The sequence below is a fragment of the Lithobates pipiens genome, unplaced genomic scaffold (assembly GCF_037356315.1).
Source record: "Lithobates pipiens isolate NorthernLeopardFrog02 unplaced genomic scaffold, aLitPip1_a1.2 Scaffold_1, whole genome shotgun sequence".
Classification (NCBI taxonomy): domain Eukaryota; kingdom Metazoa; phylum Chordata; class Amphibia; order Anura; family Ranidae; genus Lithobates; species Lithobates pipiens.
Window position 1 is genome coordinate 120,628,505 of NW_027507685.1, and position 24,113 is coordinate 120,652,617.

General features: G+C 43.8%; 1 protein-coding gene across 1 annotated transcript; it reads right to left on the minus strand.

The window, feature by feature from the left end:
- Positions 1-3,922: 3,922 nt before the first annotated feature.
- LOC143974182 (olfactory receptor 1M1-like) lies at positions 3,923-23,174 on the minus strand. The gene is made up of 3 exons (XM_077475319.1): positions 22,704-23,174; positions 18,514-18,641; positions 3,923-5,485 (listed from the first exon to the last, which is right to left on the minus strand). The coding sequence occupies exon 3, from the start codon at positions 5,468-5,470 to the stop codon at positions 4,523-4,525; it is 948 nt and encodes a 315-aa protein (XP_077331445.1). The 5' UTR covers positions 5,471-5,485; positions 18,514-18,641; positions 22,704-23,174; the 3' UTR covers positions 3,923-4,522.
- Between the last annotated feature and the right edge of the window lie 939 nt (positions 23,175-24,113).

A 24,113-nucleotide genomic window follows, 5' to 3' on the forward strand; every position in this document is an offset into this window, starting at 1 on the left:
AACCGTGAGCCGTATTCCCTCTCCTTCCCCGAATTGGGGCGTCAGAGTGGCGTTGTCCTATCCCTCTATAGGGTAGCCTTGGCTCTACTTTTGATCTATTATATGTATTACCCCTTCTAGGGGAATGGTGGGGGCCCTGTTGAACACGGGCTAATGGGGGATTGTTAGTTAGACCATTAAGGGCTGCCCCTTGTGGTAAGGTGTCCATTGTCATGTTTTCTTCATTTTCTAAGGCGAGTTTCCTCTGCCAAATGAAGACATAACCAGTCTGATAGTCCTCCCTGTCTCTATCGTATTTCTTCTTCTTTTTTATTTTTTGGTCCCTTTCCTCCTTCTCTAAAACCTTTTGAAGATTTTTTGAACACTCTTTGTATTCCTCCCCATTAATAAAAGGTGTTAATTTTTCTCTAATTTCTTTGATGTCCTCATCCAATCTGGTCAATTTCTCAGTTTTTTTACGAACAAGAAATCGCAACAGATCGATCCCTACATCATTAAAAAATTTAAACCAACTCTCCACATCGGAGTCACCCCTAGGGGGGCTTACCTCCCATCTCAGACTCCTGGGTACCATGGCTTCCCTAATATATGTTTCTAGGAAAGCAATGTCCCATTGTGCATGTATTTCAGACGTGGTGAGGTTCTTTAATCTAATAAACAAACCCCCCACATCTGATTCCGAGATGAAGGGGGTGGAACTAAAAACTTCAGAGGTGTTGACCACCCTCCTAGCTCAGAATTCAAAGATGTCCATATTAAAGAAGGGTCAAAGTTACCCTCAACCAAAGCTGCAATTAATAAATGTGAAAAGAAAAACTAAAGAAAGAATGTGAAAAACTGCGCTAAGGTAAAAGAAAAAGTGTAAATTATATGTACTCTAAAGTGATACCTGTGGGAATGAACGTTTAGCTGCGGCTTTGCTGTGTCACATAAATACAGAAAAAATGAAAAAATATACTACTAAGCCGCGCTTAACTTATGCAGACAACTGATTGTGCACAAAAAAATTATAAATTGAAAACACAGTATAATAACCATATATAAATTAGTGAACATGTGTGCATAATGTAAAGCACATATAGAGAACTTTGAACATAAAAAATTTACCCTTACAACATAAATTTCCGTTATGTGGGCCTCTATCCGCATAAAGGAAAATAAAGCAAATAAAACAAAAACATCCAGTATTGAAACAGTGAGTCCATATACATAAACCACAAAAACGATTATTATAAAGTGTGAAGATGAAGTCCTTCCAAAACTAAACCACCATATTCATGGAAAAACAGCCACTTAGTCCAATGAGAGGGTAAGTGTTCAATCCGCCACCAACATGTGATAAAAATTTGCCGCTTACCAGAAAAACATGACCCCCCGCTACAGAGGGTCACACGAGACTTGTAAGAACGACTTCCGGCCAAAGGGGGATCCTCACTTTCCTCCTGGTTCCACTACTCCAGTGGGGATTGGGAAGAAGGCCTGTTCCCAAGCATATTCCTCAAAGACCCAAAGAAGGACTCAAAAGAAGGGACATCGGGACCATAAAGGGAAGATAATGCTCCAAATAGTGTAAAACCCTTTATTTCTCAAAATAAAAAAAGTAAAAATGCACTTACAAATGTATAAAAGAAAATAAGCCTTAAGTCCGTTGCGCCGGCCGGACGCACACAGACAGACCCGTTCTCCTGGAAACCGTCACAAACACGAGGTGATGTATAGCGTACCACTCAGCCCTACGCGTTTCGCAACAAATTGCGTCACCTCCATTTATATTGTCTCTATCCTCCAAACCTCACTCTGGGCACCTGGCTGTTCCCACCAAAAACCAAGCCTCATTCTGATGTCTATGCCTGATTGGTCAGATCCCCACCCCCTAGACCAATCAAAGACTGGATCCGGGTCAGAAAACCACACCCCCCAAAGGGCAACCAATCGCATTAGTTTCCTAATGTCTATCCAGACTATGATGGAACCAATGATCAAGCGCACAAAAACACTGGTATATGTTATCCTACCAAGTCTCCTGGGTCACACAGCCATCCACACTAGTACATACCTCCAACTGTAAGCGGCAAATTTTTATCACATGTTGGTGGCGGATTGAACACTTACCCTCTCATTGGACTAAGTGGCTGTTTTTCCATGAATATGGTGGTTTAGTTTTGGAAGGACTTCATCTTCACACTTTATAATAATCGTTTTTTGTGGTTTAGGTAATGAATATTAGCCTGATTCTGTGTCCCCTGATGTATTCAAAGAAAAGGATTTTACAGGAAAATATGATGAAAAAATCCTATTTTTTCTCTGTCTGATTTGTATTTGTAGCGGCGGGCTCCTGAAGAGCACACGCTATGGTTTTAAAATTAAAGCTTTACCCAAACCACAGTTTGGTTTGGGCCTATTTGACAAAATTTGGCTTTGGTGTCAGTCTGACTAGACTGTGAAATGTTCAGCCTGGCCACAGGAGGCGCTGTCTCTGGTGGCAGGCGTGGAACTATGGTTTGGTTGGGCGCTTGAATTATTACCTCTCGGAGTCAGGTCAGTGGGAGTGCCCCCCCCCCCGCTGTGCCCTCTGGGAGAGGATATTTAAGACATGGACGTCACGTGGTTCGGGGTTCCGGTCCAGTATGCTGTGCTGAGTGTATGGTCCTGGTCCTCCTGACCAGCCCCTAGGAAGGCTATGGCCTGGGGTGCGGTTCCACCCGACTTTGATGCCTCTGGGCTGGCTAGTCCAAGGCAGAGGAACTAAGGAAGGATTCTGATGTGAATGGGTGCTGTCTCCGGTCTGGGAGAAACCCAGTGTACTTCGAGCATTCCAGGGAGGACTCTTTAGAAGAATGCCACACGTGATGTTGGTTTTTCTTAACAAGAGCCTGGAAGGGCTAAAGTAACTGAGAGAATCTGGTCTTGGTGGATATCGCTAAGTGATCTGAAAGATCCAGGTATCCTACAAGTGTTCTACAGCTTAGTTTCTCTACGTGTTCTGCAACAACTACAGTGATAAAGACTTTGTTCTTGAGTAAGCACCTTGTTGGCTTCTGGGCCTTGTGAGAGAGGGACTGTCCAACCTGAGTGCTCATCCAGCTGCGAATGGCTATTCTCTGGATGCAGTCAAAGTGAGCAAGTTCCTTAACATTTATAGACTTTGACATTGAGAGTAACTGAACTTTCCTTTCCAACCCTCTGATCCCAAGTTAAAAAGACTGTTCAATGGTTGACGTTTGCAAATAAAAATCCATTCAACTGGATCTATTGTCAGTGTCAAGTTACTGGGCCATCTACCACGGGACGTCCCCTAGACGCGTCACAAGGAGAACGAAAGGTAACGGTAAGCCCAAAAATAACCAACAGCTCCTTTGGGGGTTAGTGCTACATATTGTTGTCTCTTTTTTCCTGTTATAGGTTGTCCCCTCATTTCCTCTCTTGTAAAAGGATGTCCCCTGAACAGAACGTGAGGGGAAATGTTTCTACCAGAGCCCTGAATAGCAGTAAAACCTAATATAGCTTTCTAGTCCTTAGATGTAGTGGCTGCATTTGTTTTCTTTTTTCTTTTCTTTTTTTCAGACTTAAACATCATCAGCAAGTACAGACAATACCTGTCAAAAAAAATTAAACATCCTTGTCTTTTCCTGTGAGCTAAACTAATAGTAAAAAAAAAGTTATCTTTCTTCTGTAAACTACTAATTACACCAGCTCCCATGTATTGGAGATGAACAAAGGCAGACATATTTGAAGTCTAGCCTGGGTGACAACTGGGACTTGATCCACAGATACGGTGGAGAAGTCAGTGAAGCCACCAAGGGGCAGGAATTGTGTTTTTTGTAGGATCAGGATTAAAGTGCAAAAATCCACTGCAATGAATTGGATTTAACCTTTCTTTTCCAACCATTTTTATTGAAAATTTACATATCAAATTCCAAGACAAAAGATTGTTTACATAAGGTATTTCTGTATACAAAATGATATCTCACGGTAATAGAGGTGTGGACAGAATGATATGTTCCAATAAATGTACTCGTTATATTTCTTAGCTCTATGTGCTAGAACATAATAAACTTCAAGAAAATATCAATAACAAAAAAGTTGGCACATTCATGGGGCCCTGTCACTCCTTTAGACTCCATGAGGAGGAAGAAGAGGAACCATAACCATGTGGCTAATATCCATATCGGCATGTGTAAATTGATTGGGGGAGAGGAGGCTAAGCCAGGATTGCAAGTTGTAATTTGAGTCTGATAGAATCTCCACAATATTTCACGTACATCAATATACCATATAATTCACTGGTCACTCAAAAAGGATGCAGGGAAAGGAAAGAAAAGCCTGTGAAATTAAGGAAGGAAAGGGAAAGAAGAAAAGAGGGAAAGATAAAAGGGAGATGTGCACCCCTGATATTCCAGGCATAACAGTACAGAAGCTAGATTTATCCTTTCCCTGATTTGGATTCAGTAAAATAAAATATCAATTTTCATTGCACCGTTTTATAGTTAAGCTATCACATTGTTTTGTTTAAAACATCACATTATTGTATTCTCTTGTTCCTCAAAGCCTTCTTCAGGGCCTGGTTTACCTCCCTGTTTCTCAAGCTGTAAATAATTGGGTTCAACATGGGAGTCATAATTGTATAAAGTACGGCCACTGCTTTGACATCCTTGTCCATGGCGTAGGTTGAGGATGGCCAAATGTAGCTGAAGATGCCGCTACCGTAATAGAGTGCCACCACGGTGAAGTGAGAGGCACAAGTGGAGAAGGTTTTAAGTCGTCCTTTACTGGTGCTAATTTTTGAAACAGCTGCGATAATCCGAATGTAGGTCCCCAGAATAAAAGTCAATGGCCCCATACCTGCTAAAACCACCACTAATAAAAACACAGCCTCCCCAAGCCGCGTGTCAGAACAAGACAATTTGAAGAGAGGAGTGACGTCACAGAAGAAGTGGTCCACTTTATTGGGACCACAGAAGTCAAGTTGTAAGATAGAGATGGCCTGAGTCAGTGAGTTGACAAGGCCACAGGCCCAACAGGCAATGACCATCCGGATGCGGACCTCCTTGCTTATAATAAGCATGTAGTTGAGAGGGAAGCAGATAGCCACATATCGGTCATAAGCCATGACTGCTAGAAGATAACATTCAGCTACCACAAAGAATTGGAAGAACGAGAGCTGGGTGACACAGTCAGAGAAGGAGATAGTTTTCTGGGCAGTGGCTAAAATAAAGAGAAGTTTGGGAACAGTAACAGAAGAAAAGATGATGTCAATGATGGACAGGTTGGCTAAGAAGAAGTACATTGGTGTGTGTAGTCGCTGGCTGGAGGAAATGACAGAGAGGATGAGTATGTTACCAATGACTGTGATGAGATAGATGCAGAGGAAGACCAGGAAGAGACAAGCCTGAGGTTCTTTATCTTCTGATAAGCCAACAACCAAAAAGACAGACACAGAAGTTTGGTTTTCCTGGTCAGCTTTTTCCATGGGGTCACTGTCAATCTGAGGAACAACAACAGAGAGGCATAAAAGAACTGTTTTGCCACGGGACCCTTTTATAGTATCACTAGACAAAGGTTTTTGATCATTCTATTTACATAACTTTTACAACCACCCCAAAGCTTATCTTTAAGCTAACCTTTAACTTGCTCTTAACACATATATGAATAGTGATGGACGAACTTCCGACGGGACGTTTCGCGAACCCGAACTGCGAACGTGGCCAAAAGTTCGCGAACCGCAAAGTTTGCGGCGGGCCCCAATGACTTGAATGGCAGGCGAACCTTAAAAACCTACAGGTCATATTTTCAGCCACAAAATACTTACTAGATGTGCACACATAGTCTCACCACATGGACACTGACATAACAAAAGTATTAAGTGAATCTGAGATTGACAACGACAAGCATTCTTTTTTTATATGTGAAATTTTGACAATTCAGGAGCGCATGAAGGCCATGGAGGAGAGGAAAGGTCAGGGCAGGCTATGAAGATGGTGCAGGAGATGATCACCCGAACCGTGATAGAGAGCACTGACACCAGCACCAAGATAGAGAGCACTGACACCACAGCAGCACCATGATAGAGAGCACTGACACCAGCACCATGATAGAGAGCACTGACACCAGCACCATGATAGAGAGCACCAGCACCATGATAGAGACTGTCCCCCAGGCCCTACACTGATAAAAGACAGCTGCAGAATCGGGCAGCAGTCAAGTATAATATTCTTTCTATATTTGAAAGAAAGTAGATTATACGTGTACAACCCTATATACTGTACACCTATACCAGTCCTTAAAAAGACCTTTGTGGACCTAGTAGCTAGTGATTTGCAGACTGTCCCTCAGTCCCTACATTGACAAAAGACAGCTGCAGAATCAGGCAACAGTGCACTCAGCAATCACCAGCACCCTATATACTGTACCAGGGGTGTCCAAACTTTTTTCAAAGAGGGCCAGATTTGATGAAGTGAACATGCACGAGGGCCGACCATTGAACCATTAAATTTCTGTCTGCATGTTCATTCAAGCACTAATACACTGCCCAGCAAGAATTCTCTTGCCTCTGCTCTTTAGGGGTACCATTAATTCTTAATGGTACCCCACACATTGGAAAACATAGGGTGCTTTTGGTGCAGTTCAAAAAAAAAAAGATTGGGGACTTCTTTCCCTGCATTTTTGTGGGTAGGGAAGCCCATTGGAATGAATGGGCTTCCCTACACGCAGTATGCAGCCACACAGATGTGAACCAAGGGCTTGTTCACATGTCAGGTTGGAGGAGCAGTAAAACTACATGGTTAAGCTGTTTTTACCACCCCCAACTTCTCCCCCTTTAGCTGCAGAGGGAACAGCTGGGGGTGTACACATGATATGGCTGCAGCTGGAGGTATACCCAGGGTGAATGGGCCTGCACTGCAACTACCCCGCAACTGTGTGGATTGCATAGTTGCGGTATAGTGATGCTGCATTTACGGGCTTAAAACAGGTGGTGAGGAGGCAACATAATGCCTCTTTACTGCCTTTCAAATGCCTCTGAAAAGCGATCCGTGCATGGATTGCTTTGCAGAGGAGCAGCAGTCCTGACTGCTATTACACACAAGCCTTACAAAAGCAGTTCTGATGGTACAGGAATGGGGGGGGGGGGGGTCTGGATTAAAAGTAACATACACACAGACACATGCAGACAAATGCACGCACACACATACACACACAAACATACAGACATACACACAGACAGACAGACAGACAGACAGACATACATACAGACACACAGACATACATACAGACAGACAGACATATATACAGACACACATACAGACACATGTCACACACATGAATAAAGCACTTTTAAAACTAATCTAGCTTGTAGCATAGTACAGTACCTTTCCAGCTTCCTCATTCTGCCGGGTACTGCACTGTAGGGGGAAGCAGAGAGCACAGCACACACCTCTGCACTTTACTTTCACTTTTGGGGCTGAGGAGCTTCTCACAGTGCCGATGTACAGTTCGGCAGGGGATCGCTCATCTGACAGCCCTGATAGCCAGGCGGGCCATTCAAAACTGGACAGCGGGCCACGATTGGCCCGCGGGCCAGACTTTGGACATGCCTGCTGTACACCTATACCAGTCCTTAAAAGGACCTTTGTGGACCTAATAGTAATAGCTAGTGATTAAACTGACTGTCCCTGCTCCAAACAGCGTCCTGTCCCTACACTGACAAAAGACAGCTGCAGAATCAGTCAGCAGTGCACTCAGCAATCACCAGCACAGCAGTGCACCAGAACCCTATATACTGTACACCTATACCAGTCCTTAAAAGGACTTTTGTGGACCTAATAGCTAGCGATTTGTGTCACTACAGTCTGTCCCTGCTCCACACAGCAACCTTTCCCTACACTGAAATAAGACAGAATGTAAAATGGCCACCAGATCAGGTCTATTTATAAGGTAGGGGGAATGTCCAATTGTCCATGTTCTGAAATGTCTCAATTGGCTGTCCTGTACCCCATGATGGATGTGTCATCATGGGTCAAAGTTCTTTCACAATGTAAACGCATATGTCCGCCGGTTTGGCGAACCGCGAACATGCAAAATTCGCTGCGAACCGACCGCCGGGCGAACCGCAAGGCCATCTCTATATATGAACTCTTAAAATGCTCCTTTAAATCTAGCCCCTCAGCATGCTCTGTTCACACAAAGGCATTTCCAGAATTGAAGCAAAATGCAGGACAGGTTTGTAATGTCATAATTTCTTAATGGCACCCGAAATGTACCACATATTAATTCACATGGGGGGGCGGGATCTGTGGGCTTGTTAAAGGGGGCTTCCAGATTCCAATAAGTCAAACTTGGCACCCCCACAACAACATGCCAGGGTTGTGGGGAAGAGGCCCTTGTCCACATCAACATAGGAACAAAGTGCCTTGGGGGGATCCCCCTACCCCATAGCACCCCCCTATATTGAGGACATGTGGCCTGGTATGGTTCAGGAGTGCTTGCATTTAAAAAAAATTGGTGTGGGTTCCCCCTAAAATCATTTGGTGGAGGGGGGATTATGGTGTTAGGTTGTCTTTCAGGGGTTGAGCTTGGCCCCTTAGTTCCAGTAATAGGGAACTCTTATGGCGTCAGCATACCAAGACATTTTGGACAATTTTATGCTCCTACTTTGTGGGAATAGTTTGGGGATGGCCCCTTCCTGTTCCAACATGACTGTACACCAGTGCACAAAGCAAGGTCCATAAAGATATTGATGCGTGAGTTTGGGGTGGAGGAACTTGACTGGCCTGCACAGAGTCGTGACCGCAACCCGTTAGAACACCTTTGGGATGAATTAGAGCTGAGACTTTGAGTCAGGCCTTCTCATCCACATCAGTGCCTCACAAATGTGCTTCTGGAAGAATGGTAAAACATTCCCATAGACACACTCCTAAACCTTGTGGACGGCCTTCCCAGAAGAGTTGAAGCTGTTATAGCTGCAAAGGACAGGCAGGGGCCAACTCAATATTGAACCCTATGGACTAAGACTGGGATGCCATTAAAGTTCATGTGCCTCAATACTTTTGCTAATACAGTGTATTTCCAGTTTTGCAGACAGTTTTGGATAACACAACACATACTTTATATTTGTACATGTTCTCATTGACATAGCATAACTAATTATTTTCCGAGGGGGCTGGGAAATTAATGTTTGCCATAATTTGCCTTATGGGTACTATGCTGGCAGATCACTTTATCAGTTGTAAATTAGGTTTGAACACTGTCTGTCCTAACAAAGGGTTAAAGATCTAGAAGCTGGCCTTCTAGATGATATTGAGGGAAAACTCTGTTGTTTGTGGAGACAGACAGAGTTTCCTCTTATTTTAACCCCTTCCCGCTTAGCGTACGCAGATGTGCGTACTCGGCTTCCGAGGGGTATACCGGGATGATGCCCGCACCTGCAGGCATCATCCCGGTACCGTTTCTTACAGCGGGCGATTGGCTATCCAGCCATAACAACTGAAGTGGCTAAAAGCCACTCGGCTGTTATGCCGGAGGAGCGGGAGGGGACGCCCCCCCTCCCGCCGCCTCCCGCCGCTGTTACCGGTGCTCCCGTTCAATCGAGAGCACCGATTCACGATCTGATGCCTCCGGCTGCTGGGGAGGAACTGGAACAAAGCCGTAATCTACTTCGTTCCAGTCTTCTAATAGTAAACACTGAAGCAACGTCATGACGTCACTTCCCGCTTACTCGGCTGCCAATGGCGCCGGTTTTAACCACTTGCTTACTGGGCACTTAAACCCCCCTCAGTCCCAGACCAATTTTCAGCTTTCAGCGCTGATGCACTTTGAGTGACAATTACGCGGTCATACAACACTGTACCCAAATGAAATTTTTATCATTTTTTTCCCACAAATAGAGCTTTCTTTTGGTGGTATTTAGTTACAGCTCGGAGTTTTATTTTTTGCTAAACAAACAAAAAAAGATGCAAAAAAAAAAAAAAAAAAAAATCATGTTTTAATAGTTTGTTATAAAATTTTGCAAACGGGTAATTTTTCTCCTTCATTGAAGTGCGCTGATTAGGCGGCACTGATAGGCTGCATTGGTGGGCACTGATGGGCTGCATTGGTGGGCACTGATGGGCTGCACCGGTGGGCACTGATAGGCATAGTTAAGGCGGCACTAATAGGCACAGATAAGGCGGCACCGATGGGCACAGATAAGGCGGCACTGATGGGCAAAGATGGGCACAGATAAGATGGCACGGATGGGTGGCACGGATAAGTGGCACGGATGGGTGGCACGGATGGGCACTGATAGGTACCACAGATAGATGGGACTGATGGGCACTGATAGGTGGCACTGATAGGTGGCTCTGATAGGTGGCACTGCTGGGCACTGATGGGCGGCACTGCTGGGCACAGATGGGCGGCACTGCTGGGCACTGATGGGCGGCACTGGGTGCAGCACCTTTGAGGCAGATTGGGTGGCACTGTGGGTGGCACTGTGGGTGGCACTGTGGGGTGGCACTGTGGGTGGCACTGTGGGTGGCACTGTGGGCACTATGGGCACTGACGGGGGGCACTGACGGGGGGCACTTACTTTTGCTTTTATTTTACTTCAGGATAGCACTGCGGGAGGCAGGTGGGCACAGGCAGGTGGCAGGTGGTCCCTTGTATTGATGGCCGTGATCGGGACTGATGTCCCGATCACGGCCGCCGGTGATCGGCTTTTTTTTTCTCTCCTCGCGCTGTCAGCGCGAGGAGGAATAATAGCCGATTACCGGCTCCGTTCTATCACATGATCAGCTGTCATTGGCTGACAGCTGATCACGTGATAAGGGGTCGGGATCGACCCCTTACACGGATCGGTGATCAGGCGAGTCTCACGGACTCGCCGATCACAGAGCAGGCCGCTCGTAACCGGGACGACGTCAATAGACGTAGTCCCGGAAATGTAGGTCCGCGCTAATGCCGTCATTTGGCAATAGCGCGGATCTGTAGTGGTTAAAAAATATACAGTATTCAGAATCACTGTTTTCGGCGATCTGAATACTTTGAAGTGTAAAGGAGGGATTGGGGGTCTTTTAGACCCCCGATCCCTCTATAAAGAGTACCTGTCACCACCTATTACTGTCACAAGGGATGTTTACATTCCTTGTGACAGCAATAAAAGTGATCAAATTTATTTATTTTTTTTAAAACTATTTATTCATTTTAAAATAAATTTAAAAAAAGCACCCACCGTCCCCGCGAGCTCGTGAAGCAAAGAAAAAACGCATACAGAAGTCGCGCCCGCGTATGTAAACGGTGTTCAAATCACACATGTGAAGTATTGCCGCGATCGTCTGAGAGCGAGAACAATAATTCTAGCACTAGAGCTCCTCTGTAACGCTAACCTGGTAACCGTAAAAAAAATGTAATCGTCGCCTATTGAGATTTTTAGGTACCGTACTTTGTCGTCATTCCACGAGTGTGTGCAATTATAAAGTGTGACATGTTTGGTATCTATTTACTCGGCGTAACATTATCTTTCACATTATGCAAACAAATTGGGCTAATTTTACTGTTTCGTTTTTTTTTAATTAATGAAAGTGTCCCTTTTCCCAAAAAGTTGCGTTTAAAACACCACTGCGCAAATACCGGGTGACATAAAATATTGAAACAATCGCTGTTTTATTCTCTAGAGTCTCTGCTAAAAAAATATATATAATGTTTGGGGGTTCCAAGTAATTTTCTAGCAAAAAATATGGATTTTAACTTGTAAACACCAAATGCCAAAAATAGGCTTACTCATGAAAGGGTTAAATTGTGCAACGTAGTAGTGTTTTTACTGTCTGAATGGGAACACAAACATATATTGTTTTTTTTTTTCTCAAATTTGACTGCAAACCTGGAAATACACTTTAACCACTTCAGCCCCGGACCAATAAATACCTTAAGGACCAGAGGTCTTTTTCCAATTTCGCACTGCGCTGCTTTAACTGGTAATTGCGCGGTCATGCAATATTGCACCCAAACGAAATTTGCGTCCTTTTCTTCCCACAAATAGAGCTTTCTTTTGATGGTATTTGATTGCCTCTGCGATTTTTATTTTTTGCGATATAAATGGAAAAAGAGCGAAAATTTTGAAAAAAAATGATATTTTCTTCTTTTTGTTATAAGAAAAATCGAATAAACTAAATTTTAGTCATACATTGAGGGCAAAATTTATTCAGCCACATGTCTTTAGTAAAAAAAATGTCAATAAGCGTATATTTTTTGGTTTGCGCAAAAGTTATAGCGTCTACAAACTAGAGTACATTTTCTGGAATTTACACAGCTTTTAATTTATGACTGCCTATCTCATTTCTTGAGGTGCTAAAATGGCAGGGCAGTACAAACCCCCCCAAATGACCCCATTTTGGAAAGTAGACACCCCAAGGAAACTGCTGATGGGTATGTTGAGCCCATTGAATATTTTTTTTTTTTGTCCTAAGGGATTGAATAATGACAAAAAAAAAATAAAAATGTACAAAAAGTTGTCACTAAATGATATATTGCTCACACATGCCATGGTTATATGTGGAATTGCACCCCAAAATATATTCCGCTACTTCTCCCGAGTACGGGGATACCACATGTGTGGGACTTTTTGGGAGTCTAGTCGCGCACGGCATCCCGAAAACCAATCACCACCTTCAGGATTTCTAAGGGTGCAAATTTTTGATTTCACCCCTCACTACCTATCACAGTTTCGAAGGCCATAAAAAGCCAAAATAGCACAAAACCCCCCAAAATGACCCCATTTTGGAAAGTAGACACCCCAAGCTATTTACTGAGAGGCATGTTGAGTCCATGGAATATTTTATATTTTGCCACAAGTTGCGGGAATATTACAAACTTTTTTGTTTTTGCACAAAGTTGTCACTAAATGATATATTGCTCACACATGCTATGGGCATATGTGAAATGACACCCCAAAATACATTCTGCTGCTTCTCCTGAGTACAGGGATACCACATGTGTGGGACTTTTTGGGAGCATAGCCGCGTACGGGACCCCGAAATCCAAGCACCGCCTTCAGGATTTCTAAGGGCATAATTTTTTTATTTTACTCCTCACTACCTATCACTACCTATCACAGTTTTGACGGCCATAAAATGCCAAGATGGCACAAAACCCCCCCAAATGACCCCATTTTGGAAAGTAGACACCCCAAGCTATTTGCCGAGGGCCATCTTGACACTATTGAATATTTTTTTTTTTTGTCCCAAGGGATTGAATAATGACAAAAAAAATAAAAAATAAAAAATGTACAAAAAGTTATCACTAAATGATATATTGCTCACACATGCCATGGTTATATGTGGAATTGCACCCCAAAATATATTCAGCTACTTCTCCCGAGTATGGGGATACCACATGTGTGGGACTTTTTGGGAGTCTAGTCGCGTACGGCACCCCGAAAACCAATCACCACCTTCAGGATTTCTAAGGGTGCAAAGGCCATAAAATGCCAAAATAGCACAAAACCCCCCCAAATTACCCCATTTTGGAAAGTAGACACCCCAAGCTATTTACTGAGAGTCATGTTGTCTGAACGAAAAAAAAGAGATTGATCGGTGGGTATGCCCACCATTAGATACCTCCCTTCATCCACCCACTTCTAATGATGGACATACATGCACCATTTATATATGCCGAAGCATGGGGGCATCCTCCCGCAAAAAAGTTATGCCGCGTACATACGTTCAAACTTTTCCATGGGCAAGCCCCCGTCGGAATTTTGACCGTATGTACGCGGCATTAGGAGCAAAATCGCTCCTCCACCCCTTATGCCCCCATGCTTCGGCATATATGCTCTTTTTTAACTGTGGTGGTGAAATCACCGCCTACAGCACTGGAGTCACGGCTTTATGTATCGTGGGAGCAAACGCTGTTGCTGTCAAGATAAATAAATCCGCGCTGCAGCTGAATGGCGTACCTGCTAAGCAAATTATGGTTAACGTTAAAACAAAGTAACATCCCAGTAAAACCTTACCATACCATACCTGCAAAGTAATTGCCAAAAAAAACAGTAAAAAATAAAACATTTTTTAACACAACCTGTGCCTAAAATATATATATGCCGAAGCATGGGGGCATCCTCCCGCAAAAAAGTTATGCTGCGTACATACGTTCAAACTTTTCCACGGGCAAGCCCTCCGTTGGAATTTTGACCGTATGTACGCGGCATTAGGAACAAAATCGCTCCTCCCCCCCTTATGCCCCCATGCTTCGGCATATATGCTCTTTTTTAACTGTGGTGGTGAAATCACCTCCTACAGCACTGGAGTCGCTGCTTTATGTATCGTGGGAGCAAACGCTGTTGCTGTCAAGATAAATAAATCCACGCTGCAGCTGAATGGCGTACATGAAAACATGAAAAATGGTTAACAATAACACAGTAAACAGTAAAGTATAAAAAATTTGAGAGAAGAGAGAGAGAGAGAGAGAGAGAGAGAGAGAGAGAGAGAGAACAATAAAACGACAACTATTTTTGGTTTTTATATTTTATATTTTTTTTGTTTTTTTTATTTTACTTTTTTTTTTTTTTTTTTTTTTATACACTTTTTTTTTAACTGTAAACTGTAACTGTAACGGTTCGGGTCTCTCAAAATGCGATGGCATCTTGGGAGACCCTGTGTAAGTGTGCCTAGCCTGTGAAATGCTGTACCCTACGCTAATACTTCACTAGTTCATGGTAGCGTTCAAAACACTCACCCTGACAAAGACCAGGATTGCCAGGACAGCGTGGACAATAAGAACGGGTGTCACGCCTATATCCGCGCTTGCTACAGACACGACATCTTTTTTGGGGGGCTCGTTGGGTAGGGGTACTCGGGAGGACATAAGAATAATGCCTCTCATGCAGCCGGCTTACTGCATTTGGTTGGGAATGGTGAGGTACAGAACCGTCTGGAAACAGAAGCTCTGTGACAACCTCTCTTTGGAAGAAAAGAAAGGTTAATGTTCCGCCTGAAGTTTTGTATAGCACAAAAGCATTCAGCAAAGCCAATTGAAATAAGTAAGCAGACACTTTTTTGTACCAGCGTCTGGTCTTACGGGAAGTTAGATACGGCGCCAACATCTGGTCATTGAGGTCCACCCCTCCCATATTTTTGTTATATTCGTGGACACAGAGGGGTTTCTCCACAATACCAGTCGCCGTAGAAATTTGGACCGTCGTGTCTGCATGAAGGGAGGTAAGAACGAAAACATTCTTATTATGCCTCCACTTCATAGCGAGCAAATTATTACACCGATAGCAGGCTCTCTCCCCCAGCCTAAGACGGGAATCTACAAGCCGCTGGGGAAAGCCCCGGCGATTAGGTCGCACGGTGCCACATGCTCCAATCTGATTATCAAATAAATGACTAAACAGTGGCACGCTGGTGTAATAGTTGTCCACGTACAAGTGGTACCCCTTTCCGAATAAGGGTGACACCAATTTCCACACTATCTTGCCAGCGCTTCCTATGTAATCAGGGCAGTTCTCCGGCTCTACGTAACTATCTTTACCCTCATAAACCATAAAGCTCCATGCATAGCCTGTGGCCCTGTCACAGCACTTATAGAGCTTGACCCCGTATCTGGTACGCTTGTTGGGAATGTACTGTTTGAATGACAAGCGACCAGTAAACTTAACCAGGGACTCATCAACGCAGACAACTTTTTGGGGAGTAAACAAGTCTGCAAAACGTTGGTTGAAGTGGTTTATGAGGGGCCGAATTTTGTAGAGCCGATCGTATTCAGGGTCTCCACGTGGACGACAAAGTTCATTGTCACTGAAGTGCAAGAACCGCAAGATCTGCTCGTATCGTTTCCTGGACATGGAGTTAGAGAACACGGGCATGTGGTCAGCCGGATGCGTGGACCAATAAGCCCGCATCCGCATAAATTTATGTGTGCCCATGTTGAGGGAAAGGCCCAAAAACGTCTTAAATTCGGAAACCGTAACTGGTTTCCAATCTCTGGCAAGAGACGGCAACTGGGGATTAGCGGCGATGCGTTGACCAGCATATAAATTGGTTTGGTCCACAATAGATCTATAGAGATCTTCCGTGAGATACAGAGAATAAAAATCGAGTGGCGTAAAATCATCTGTATCCACCTGAATACCGGGTTGGGCAGTGAATGGGGGAAGTACGGGTTCTGCAGAAGTGGTGGGCACTGAATTGGGATAGGCGAATTCTGCAGGAAGGGCACTATGGGTACGACGGGCCTGTCTTTGTCTTCTTCTTGGTGGCAGTGGGACACTACTTGTGCTTGCCACCTCGCCAGCTTGAACTGCACTTATGGGACTCGCCACGTCACCACGTGTTACTGCAGTGCTGGATGTACGTCCAGGGTGTACTAGGCCGCTGGTGCTTGCCAGTTCACCAAAAGGATGAGCGGCGCTAGTACTGGCTCTATACTCCATACGAGGGACTTGCGGTTCCTGCCCCTCAACAACATCAGAAAATCGGGGTCGGGTACGCCTGACAATAGCAGGGACCTCTTCTTCGTCGTCAGAGCTATCTGACATGGAGGCGCTGTCCTCTACAGGTTCGTATTCTGAGCCTGAATCTGACAGATCAGTGTCTTCCTCTTCACTATCTGTCATGCTCAGAAACGTGTAGGCCTCTTCACTAGTGTACCTTCGCTTTGCCATTTTGGGCTCTAAATTTAGGGGTACAGTAGTGAGACTCACAGGTAAAAAAGCACCTAGCCTGTCAGCGACTGTATAAAACGCTACAAAAAAAAACTGTTAGCGATCGCAGGGATCAGGCCTGACTCTGCGAACGCTGCAGTTATGTGTGTTGTGTTTTGTAAGTGACAGTGATCGATCGATACTGCACTTGGGTGGGCTGGGCTGGGCAGAGGGGCAAAACGCAGGTGCTAGCAGGTATCTGGATTGATCCTGCTAACAATGCGTTTTTTTAGAACCCTAAATTGCTGGGCACGCTAGTATAGATCTGATCAGATCAGATATTGATCTGTTCGGATACTATACCACTAAGGGAGGTGTATGCTTTGCGCGTGGGTGTTAGCGGTGCTGGCACTAACCTAGCACTGCCTGGGGCGACGCAGACCCTTTCTGACCCTAAAACCAAATTTATATCACCCGCCGGGTGATCAGGGGGTTAAACCTTTATTAGGTAATAAATGGCGGGTGCCCTGATGCTATAAAAAGCGAACTACCTAACCAGCGTCACCCGTAACACTTATACAGTGATCACTGGTGAAAGGGTTAACTAAGGGCAATCAGGGGTTAAAACCTTTATTGGGTATTTATATGGGGGTACCTGAAGCTTTATAAAAACCTGACGGGGAACCTAAATAACTAAATAACTAACTGGCTAACCAGCGTCACCAGTGACACTTATGCAGCGATCGCTGGTGAAAGGGTTAACTCTAGGGGCATCAAAGGGTTAAAACCTTTATTAGGTTATATATCGGGGTACCTAACGGTATAAAAACCTGGCGTTGAACCTAAAAAAAAACTAGCTTCCTAGCGGGACCAGTGACACTATTGCAGCGATCAGAAAAACGATCGCTTAGTGACACTGGTAAAAGAGGGTGAAAGGGTTAACTGGGAGGGCAATCAAGGGGTTAAACCTTTATTAAGGGGCTACCCTGGACCTAAAGGGGCCTAACACTAGCTGCCCTGACACTTTTTACAGACACAACTGACACTAAATGTAGTGATCAATAAATAAATGAACACTGCATTAGTGACACTGTGACTGGGGGGGGGGCGGGGGGCCGATCGGGGGGGTGATCGGGGGGTGACTGGGGTGAAATGTGTGCCTGTGTGTACCTATGTGTCAGTGGACTGTTGGTGCACTTACTTGGACGTCTTCACTCCTCGCTGTCCGGTTCAAAAAGACCGCCACGAGGAGTGTGACATCACTTCCTCCTCCTGTGTTTACATTTTCACAGGGGAGGAAGTTCGTCACTGGCCAGGAGCGATCGAGAGGGGATGGGCGGAAACCAACGGCCATCCCCTCATCGCCGATCGCTCCGGCACCGAAAGGGACCGCCGTATCTAGCGGGAGGGGGTCCGATCGGACCCCCCACCCGCTAGAAGGCATTCACGTACATTTACGTGATTGTGCCTGCCTGTGCCATTGTGTTGACCTACATTGGCAATACGGCGGTCCTGAAGTGGTTAAGGGGCACTGAGAAGGACTCCAGTCCCAGCCAGCACTGTCCCCTATGTAACATGGAACATTGGGGCTGTGCCAGGCCATTAATAAATTGTTTAACTTGACAGGAGAGAGGCAGCATTTGGAGCAGTGGTGGAATATTGCATGAAAAAAAAAGAGGTCCGAGCACAATAGAATCCAATTGCAAATTCTTTGATAGATTTACCAACAATTCAGTAGTCTCTTGGTTTGCCAAACTGGATCGTAAATGAATAGATTGTTTAGATAGTTAAAGCACTGTGTATCTTCAAACCCAGCTCCAGACTCAGGTTCCCACCTCCCCCTTTATCCCTCCAAAGCTGTAGCCATGCAGCGTTTAAAAATGTTTTATTCTACTTACTTTTTTTTCTGTGATGCTGGGTCTGATCCGGTGACATCACAGGTCCTCTTTGCCCCGTCTCCCTCTGGTGGTGGGAAGATCCTGAATACTGCAGAGAGAGGTCCTTCAACCAATAAGACCTGGTTAGTCTGCAGGGGACAGCGCCAGAAAGGAGGTGAGTATTGTAGCTTGAGCTGTTTTTTATTTTGTACTTCTGCCAGGGATTCCCATGTGAGTTGTCTGATGGTGACAACAGTGGATCATGACTGTAAAATGTGACACAGCCACTTGTAGTTTCCATCAGACAGGAACAGAGCGTTGTCAAACTATAACAGGTCTTGCCTAAACAAGGGCCTCCATAACAGAATTACCAAGTATTATTTTTTTAAAGGTTTAAAATACAGAAACAACTTTTAAAATGGCATGAACATGTATATAGCCCAGTCTGCAACACTGACAGGCAAAGGATTGTGTATTTAGCAACAGAAGAGGCTTTTACACAGACATAGCTACGGGAGGGGACTCTTATTGCAGAGCTGTGTACAGCCTGTGTTGAGCCTGTCCTCTACCCAATAGGAAAGAAGACAGAATGTGGACTGCAAGGATTGTGGGAGGTGTAGTTCTGGCATACTGAGCTAGCTTGATGGCACCAGGGCAACAAGGAGAGGTGATTACGTACCGTTTTCCCAGGCTGGGAAGAAGTGTGGAAGATGTTCTGAGAGGACTGAATGCAGCTTTGGTTGCTGACAGAATACTCACCACTGCACCTCAGAGACAGGCATGGTGACAGACATTTTGGGACATTGAAGAGAGCCACAAAAGATGGAAGAGCCCAATGCTTGACCATGGGAAAGGATGCTGTGGACAATGATCAGCTGCGCTTCACACAGTGAAGGTCACCTGCTGACATAGGAGTTGATGAAAGGCCGCTGCCCAAATCCACACTGTAATTTAACAGAAGAGAGAACGTGTTGCCACCAAGTATCACAGAGCCAGTGACTTTCTCCGTGTTCAAAAGGACCAGAGCCACTGTCATCATCAGTGCTTAAAGGGATATTGTCCTGAAAGCTCTGACTTAACAGTTGGGCCCCAACAAGTTGGCCAGGAGAAGAGGCTATATTGCGGACTGCTGGCCTCATGCACACAGGATATAAAAAATGCTGCTTTTACAGGTGATTGACTTTTTTTTAGCTTCTAAATGCACCCCTATGGTAGCTTATGTGGCCATGCTCTAGGCATAAGCATTTAGAGGCGTATTAAAGTGTTACTAAAACCAGGACCCTGCATTCACTATATCTGGTCTCCCACAGTACACAGAACATGGAAATGCAATAGTTTTAGTAAATATACACTGCTAAATACCTTTTTTTCATCAGCAGTATATAGCATTCATGTGACTTCTATCAGTGTCTAGTTAAAGCTTGTAGGAGGAGTTTTCATTCTCCCATGATTGTCCTATGAGGATGCAGGACCCCAGACCCTCTATCTGGATGGTGCTAATTGGCCCTGTGCTGATCATATGCAGCTGGCCCCCTAGCCTCTGTACTATTAGGAGATATATTAGGGACATTGGAAGAAGGGAAGGATCAGAGGAGACATGATCAAACAGCCTTTTTTACACAATGCAGAGGATAAACCCCTTCAGTTCCACAGTGAGTATAACAAGCATGCTTTACTGCATATACAGACCAGTGGTGGTCTGTCTATTAGAGGCGCACGGGCGCTGCCCCCCCCTATTCATGCGTCTGGCCCCTTAATCTACATGCAGGGTGCTGGATGCATGGATTCCAATGTTTTTTTTTTTTTTTTTTAAGCACACGTTAGATAAATGAATATTCTGGACAATGGAATGAATGAATGCATGGCCAAACATTTTTTGTGCATGGCTTTAGGCGTGTTTTGTAAACTGCTTTATCCTCCACTGGAACAAGGACATCCAGGGGAGGGAAAAAAAACATCCTGTGTGTATGAGGTCTTAGTAAGGACCACCATAGATGGAGTGAATTTCTTTCCAGCAACCACAGACAGTGTTGACAGGGGAATCCAGCTATTGTGTTCCATTTCAATGTTCTTCCCACTGGGAGAAACAATATTTGTTAGTGGCTATAGCAGCTGCCTGCAATAATTAATCCAACGAGTGTACAAGTACACAATACATACGATGCTCCTAGGAGAAATGCAAAGTCCATTGTAACTTTCATCTGTATCTGTAAATCATCAACAGGATAGAGGAATGGATGAGGCAACTGAATGGATGGCTGAACAGGACAAGGGACCAAGACTGGAACCTCTGCAGCTCCCGCAGAAGATCTCGGTAGGATCACCTCAATGTAGAAGAAAACGAACAGCAGGGCGCTGTGGCCAGTATCAAATAAAAAACACTTTATTCAAATAAGCAGCACACTTACATTGAAGTTGGCATGAAAAAGCATAGCTAGCGAACACCTGAGACCAAGCAGCTGTGATCAGTGTGAGGCTGTAGGCCTAACTGAGAAAACAGAGACCTAGGATGACAGGAAGACAGCCAATTCTAAGTATGGATATTAGCGGCAGTGTTCTAGACTGCATCTGAAGCATACTGATGCATTTGAAGAAGAGGGCAAAGTCCCTGAAAATGGGTCATGCGCACCCCCTCTCCCGACATCCACCAGGCATTTTGATAGCTGCCATCCTCGTGTGCAGCCTAGAACGGCGCTGCTAATATCCATACTTTCAGAACGCTGCTGCTAATATCCATACTTTGAGCTGGCTGGTTCCTTGTCATCCCCGGTCTCTGTTTGCACAGTGATGCCTACAGCCTCACAGTGATTACAGTTGCTTGGTCTCAGGTGTTCCCTATCCATGCTGTTTCATGCTAGCTTCAATGTAAGTGTGCTGCTTATTTAAATAAAGTGTTTTTATTTGATACTGACCTCAGTGCCCTGCTGTTCATTTTCTTCTGCTTGCAATAATTGCATGTGAAATCCAGCAGGCTGGTTGTACCCAAGATGATTGATTGATCAATTCCACATGCCCATACATGGTTTGAATCAGCAGGACCCGGCCCAGATTCAATCCATCTATGGCTGGCTTAAGGCATAGCTCTCCCTAGTTAGGATTGCCCCACCATAGGGTTTAGGAGGAGTTTCCCTCTACACCAATTTTCTTTTCTTTACAGTGCATTTCTTTCTATTGTTCACCTATTTGTAATCGGTTCCCTGCTATGGTCTAACTGTTTGGCATATTATTGCTGCTGTCTAATATTTCCTTTGCAATTGGGGTACGGCATATACATCTACAATAATAATTCCCCACCAGCCAGGTGTGTCAGAGTGCGTGGGGCTGTTTGTAGATTTCGTGAAGACAGGAACAGAGGACCTGAAAAGCAGCATCTCCTTTGGAGGTGAGAGCTACATAGGTATAGCCAGAACTTTTTTTTTTTTAACATTTAGATACAGCAGAGAAGGGTTAGAACCCCAGCCAAAATATTTTTTTTATCTGCGACCTATACAGGACTATAGGGCTGTGCTGCAACTCCCCTGCAACCATGTGCAATGCACCCAATTGTCACACAGTAATACACCAGATACAGGATTATGTCAGGTGTGACATAGCGCCTCCTCACTGCCTATCAAATGCCTTATGAAGAGCAATCCAACACAGATTGCTCTTCAGAGGGCACTGCATGTGTGAATGAGCCCTTAGAGTACTGTATTTTAATGTTTTTTTATCACCTGCATTACTCACCTTTGTTTGTATCGCCAATGATGCCCATACATGTACAGATCTAATACACAACTAAAATTGCTTAAAGAAAGTTCATACTAACTGCAGGGAACAGCCATTCTTGAGCAACCATTCTGCAGTTTTAATTAACAGAGGAAAATGAATTGGTTTATATGAGTATCTGATTAATATCAGTTGACAGTCAACTTTTGATCAATCAAAATCTTTGCATGTATGGCCTACATTATTTTGTACATCATGGAAAAGGGTGGCTCTATCAATCTATTAATAAAGCAATTAACATTGATTAGGCATTGTACTTATGGAGTGCTATACATCTATATGCTTGTAGAATAAAGAAATACATTTTTGAATGTCATCATTTTTATTTTCTTAAACATTTAGCTCTTAGTCTGGATTTGTATTAGCAATGAATCTTGCATCCTGCCACATATGAAATTCCATAAACTATTTTCATATTCTGCTTATTGCTTTATAAAGCTCACCTAACTGAAACACCAATTTTTTTTCTGACAACAAAGGCAGCTTAGCAAAGGCACGTCCATCCAAAAAAAGTCATGTAGAATGTAAATTCTCCATGTCTATTGTATCTGTAGTTATCATTTTTATCTTCTTTTTTTTATTTGTATTTTTTTAGGAAATTAGGAGGTTGTTTCCTTTTAAATGTTGCTTCGCTTAGTTTTAAATCTGTTCCTGAAAAGTACAATTTGGAATCTTGTCATATTGCAATTAATTGACAAAACATTAAAATCTGCTGATCTCTGCTCTGTAAGATGCACTGTATTAAGCAGGGCGAGGAAAAAGGTTTTCTTTAAAATGTGAGATCTGACGCCTGATAATCTGACTGCCGTTTTGTTTTACAGTATCTCAAGCTTGCAGCTAAGATCCCTGCGCTCTGATCTCTGAATAAAAGCTTCACAAAGCCCTCTGGAATAAGTCCCACATGAATTTTTCATCTTGTGTAACATCGAAAATAATAAATAAATAAAAAAATGGGGAAAAAAAGTGTTCCTAGAGTACAGTTTCTCAGCCAGGGGCATTTAAAGTGTCATTTCACCCAAAATGTATATTTTAGATTTTTGTGGGTGCTAGAGAATTAAAGTGTATCTAAACCCAAAAACATAATATAATATACTTAATGCTTCTTAGGTGTTGTGTATTCATTTTTTTTTTAAGTTTTTTCCTGGTGATTCTGTCAGAAACATTTCCAGTCCTAAGCAGACAACACACACTCACTCTGCTCTATCAGGACAACATAAACAGACCAGGACTATAGTACTCTGCCCCTCTCCTCTTTGCATAGAAGAGAGTGGTTCTGTTGTCTTTAGAGATAGCTGGGAACAAGAAAACTGATAAAACTGCATTCCTATCAGTTACATTGTTCTCATCTATCTTCTTGAGGAAGTTATTAGTTTACAAGATTTCTGGCAGGATTAGCAGGGTATTTTTTATTTTTTATAACAAAACTCCTTTATTGGTATTTAACAGACCAACATCGACTAAACAGAAGATGATTATTGTTAGGAGTTACATACCCTTTATAAAAGTTTCTTCTATCTCTCAAGGATATTGTTGAGTTCTTGCGTCTGCACACCTGATGGGACCGTTATGAGGGGTTCTCACAGTTGGGTGGGATCAAAGCCTGGATTTTTGGCAGAGAGATCTGGTTATACATACTGTATGTAGATTTTTCAGGCTGAATGAAAAAAAATGTATCAACTTCCTCCATCCATGTCAAACAACACAGATGGATAGATCTTCCATTGGAGTTAATGTATTCTGATAGGCTGCAGTCATTTTATGGCTTGAGACTTATCCACTTAGCTCCTTCCATTTTGGATCAAAGGGTATCTGGCAGTAGAGTACAGACAGGGTCACACACTGCTTAAATTTCA

Coding starts and splice junctions, on each gene's coding strand:
- LOC143974182 (XM_077475319.1), bottom strand. CDS start 5,470: ATGGAAAAAGCTGACCAGGAAAACCAAACTTCTGTGTCTGTCTTTTTG.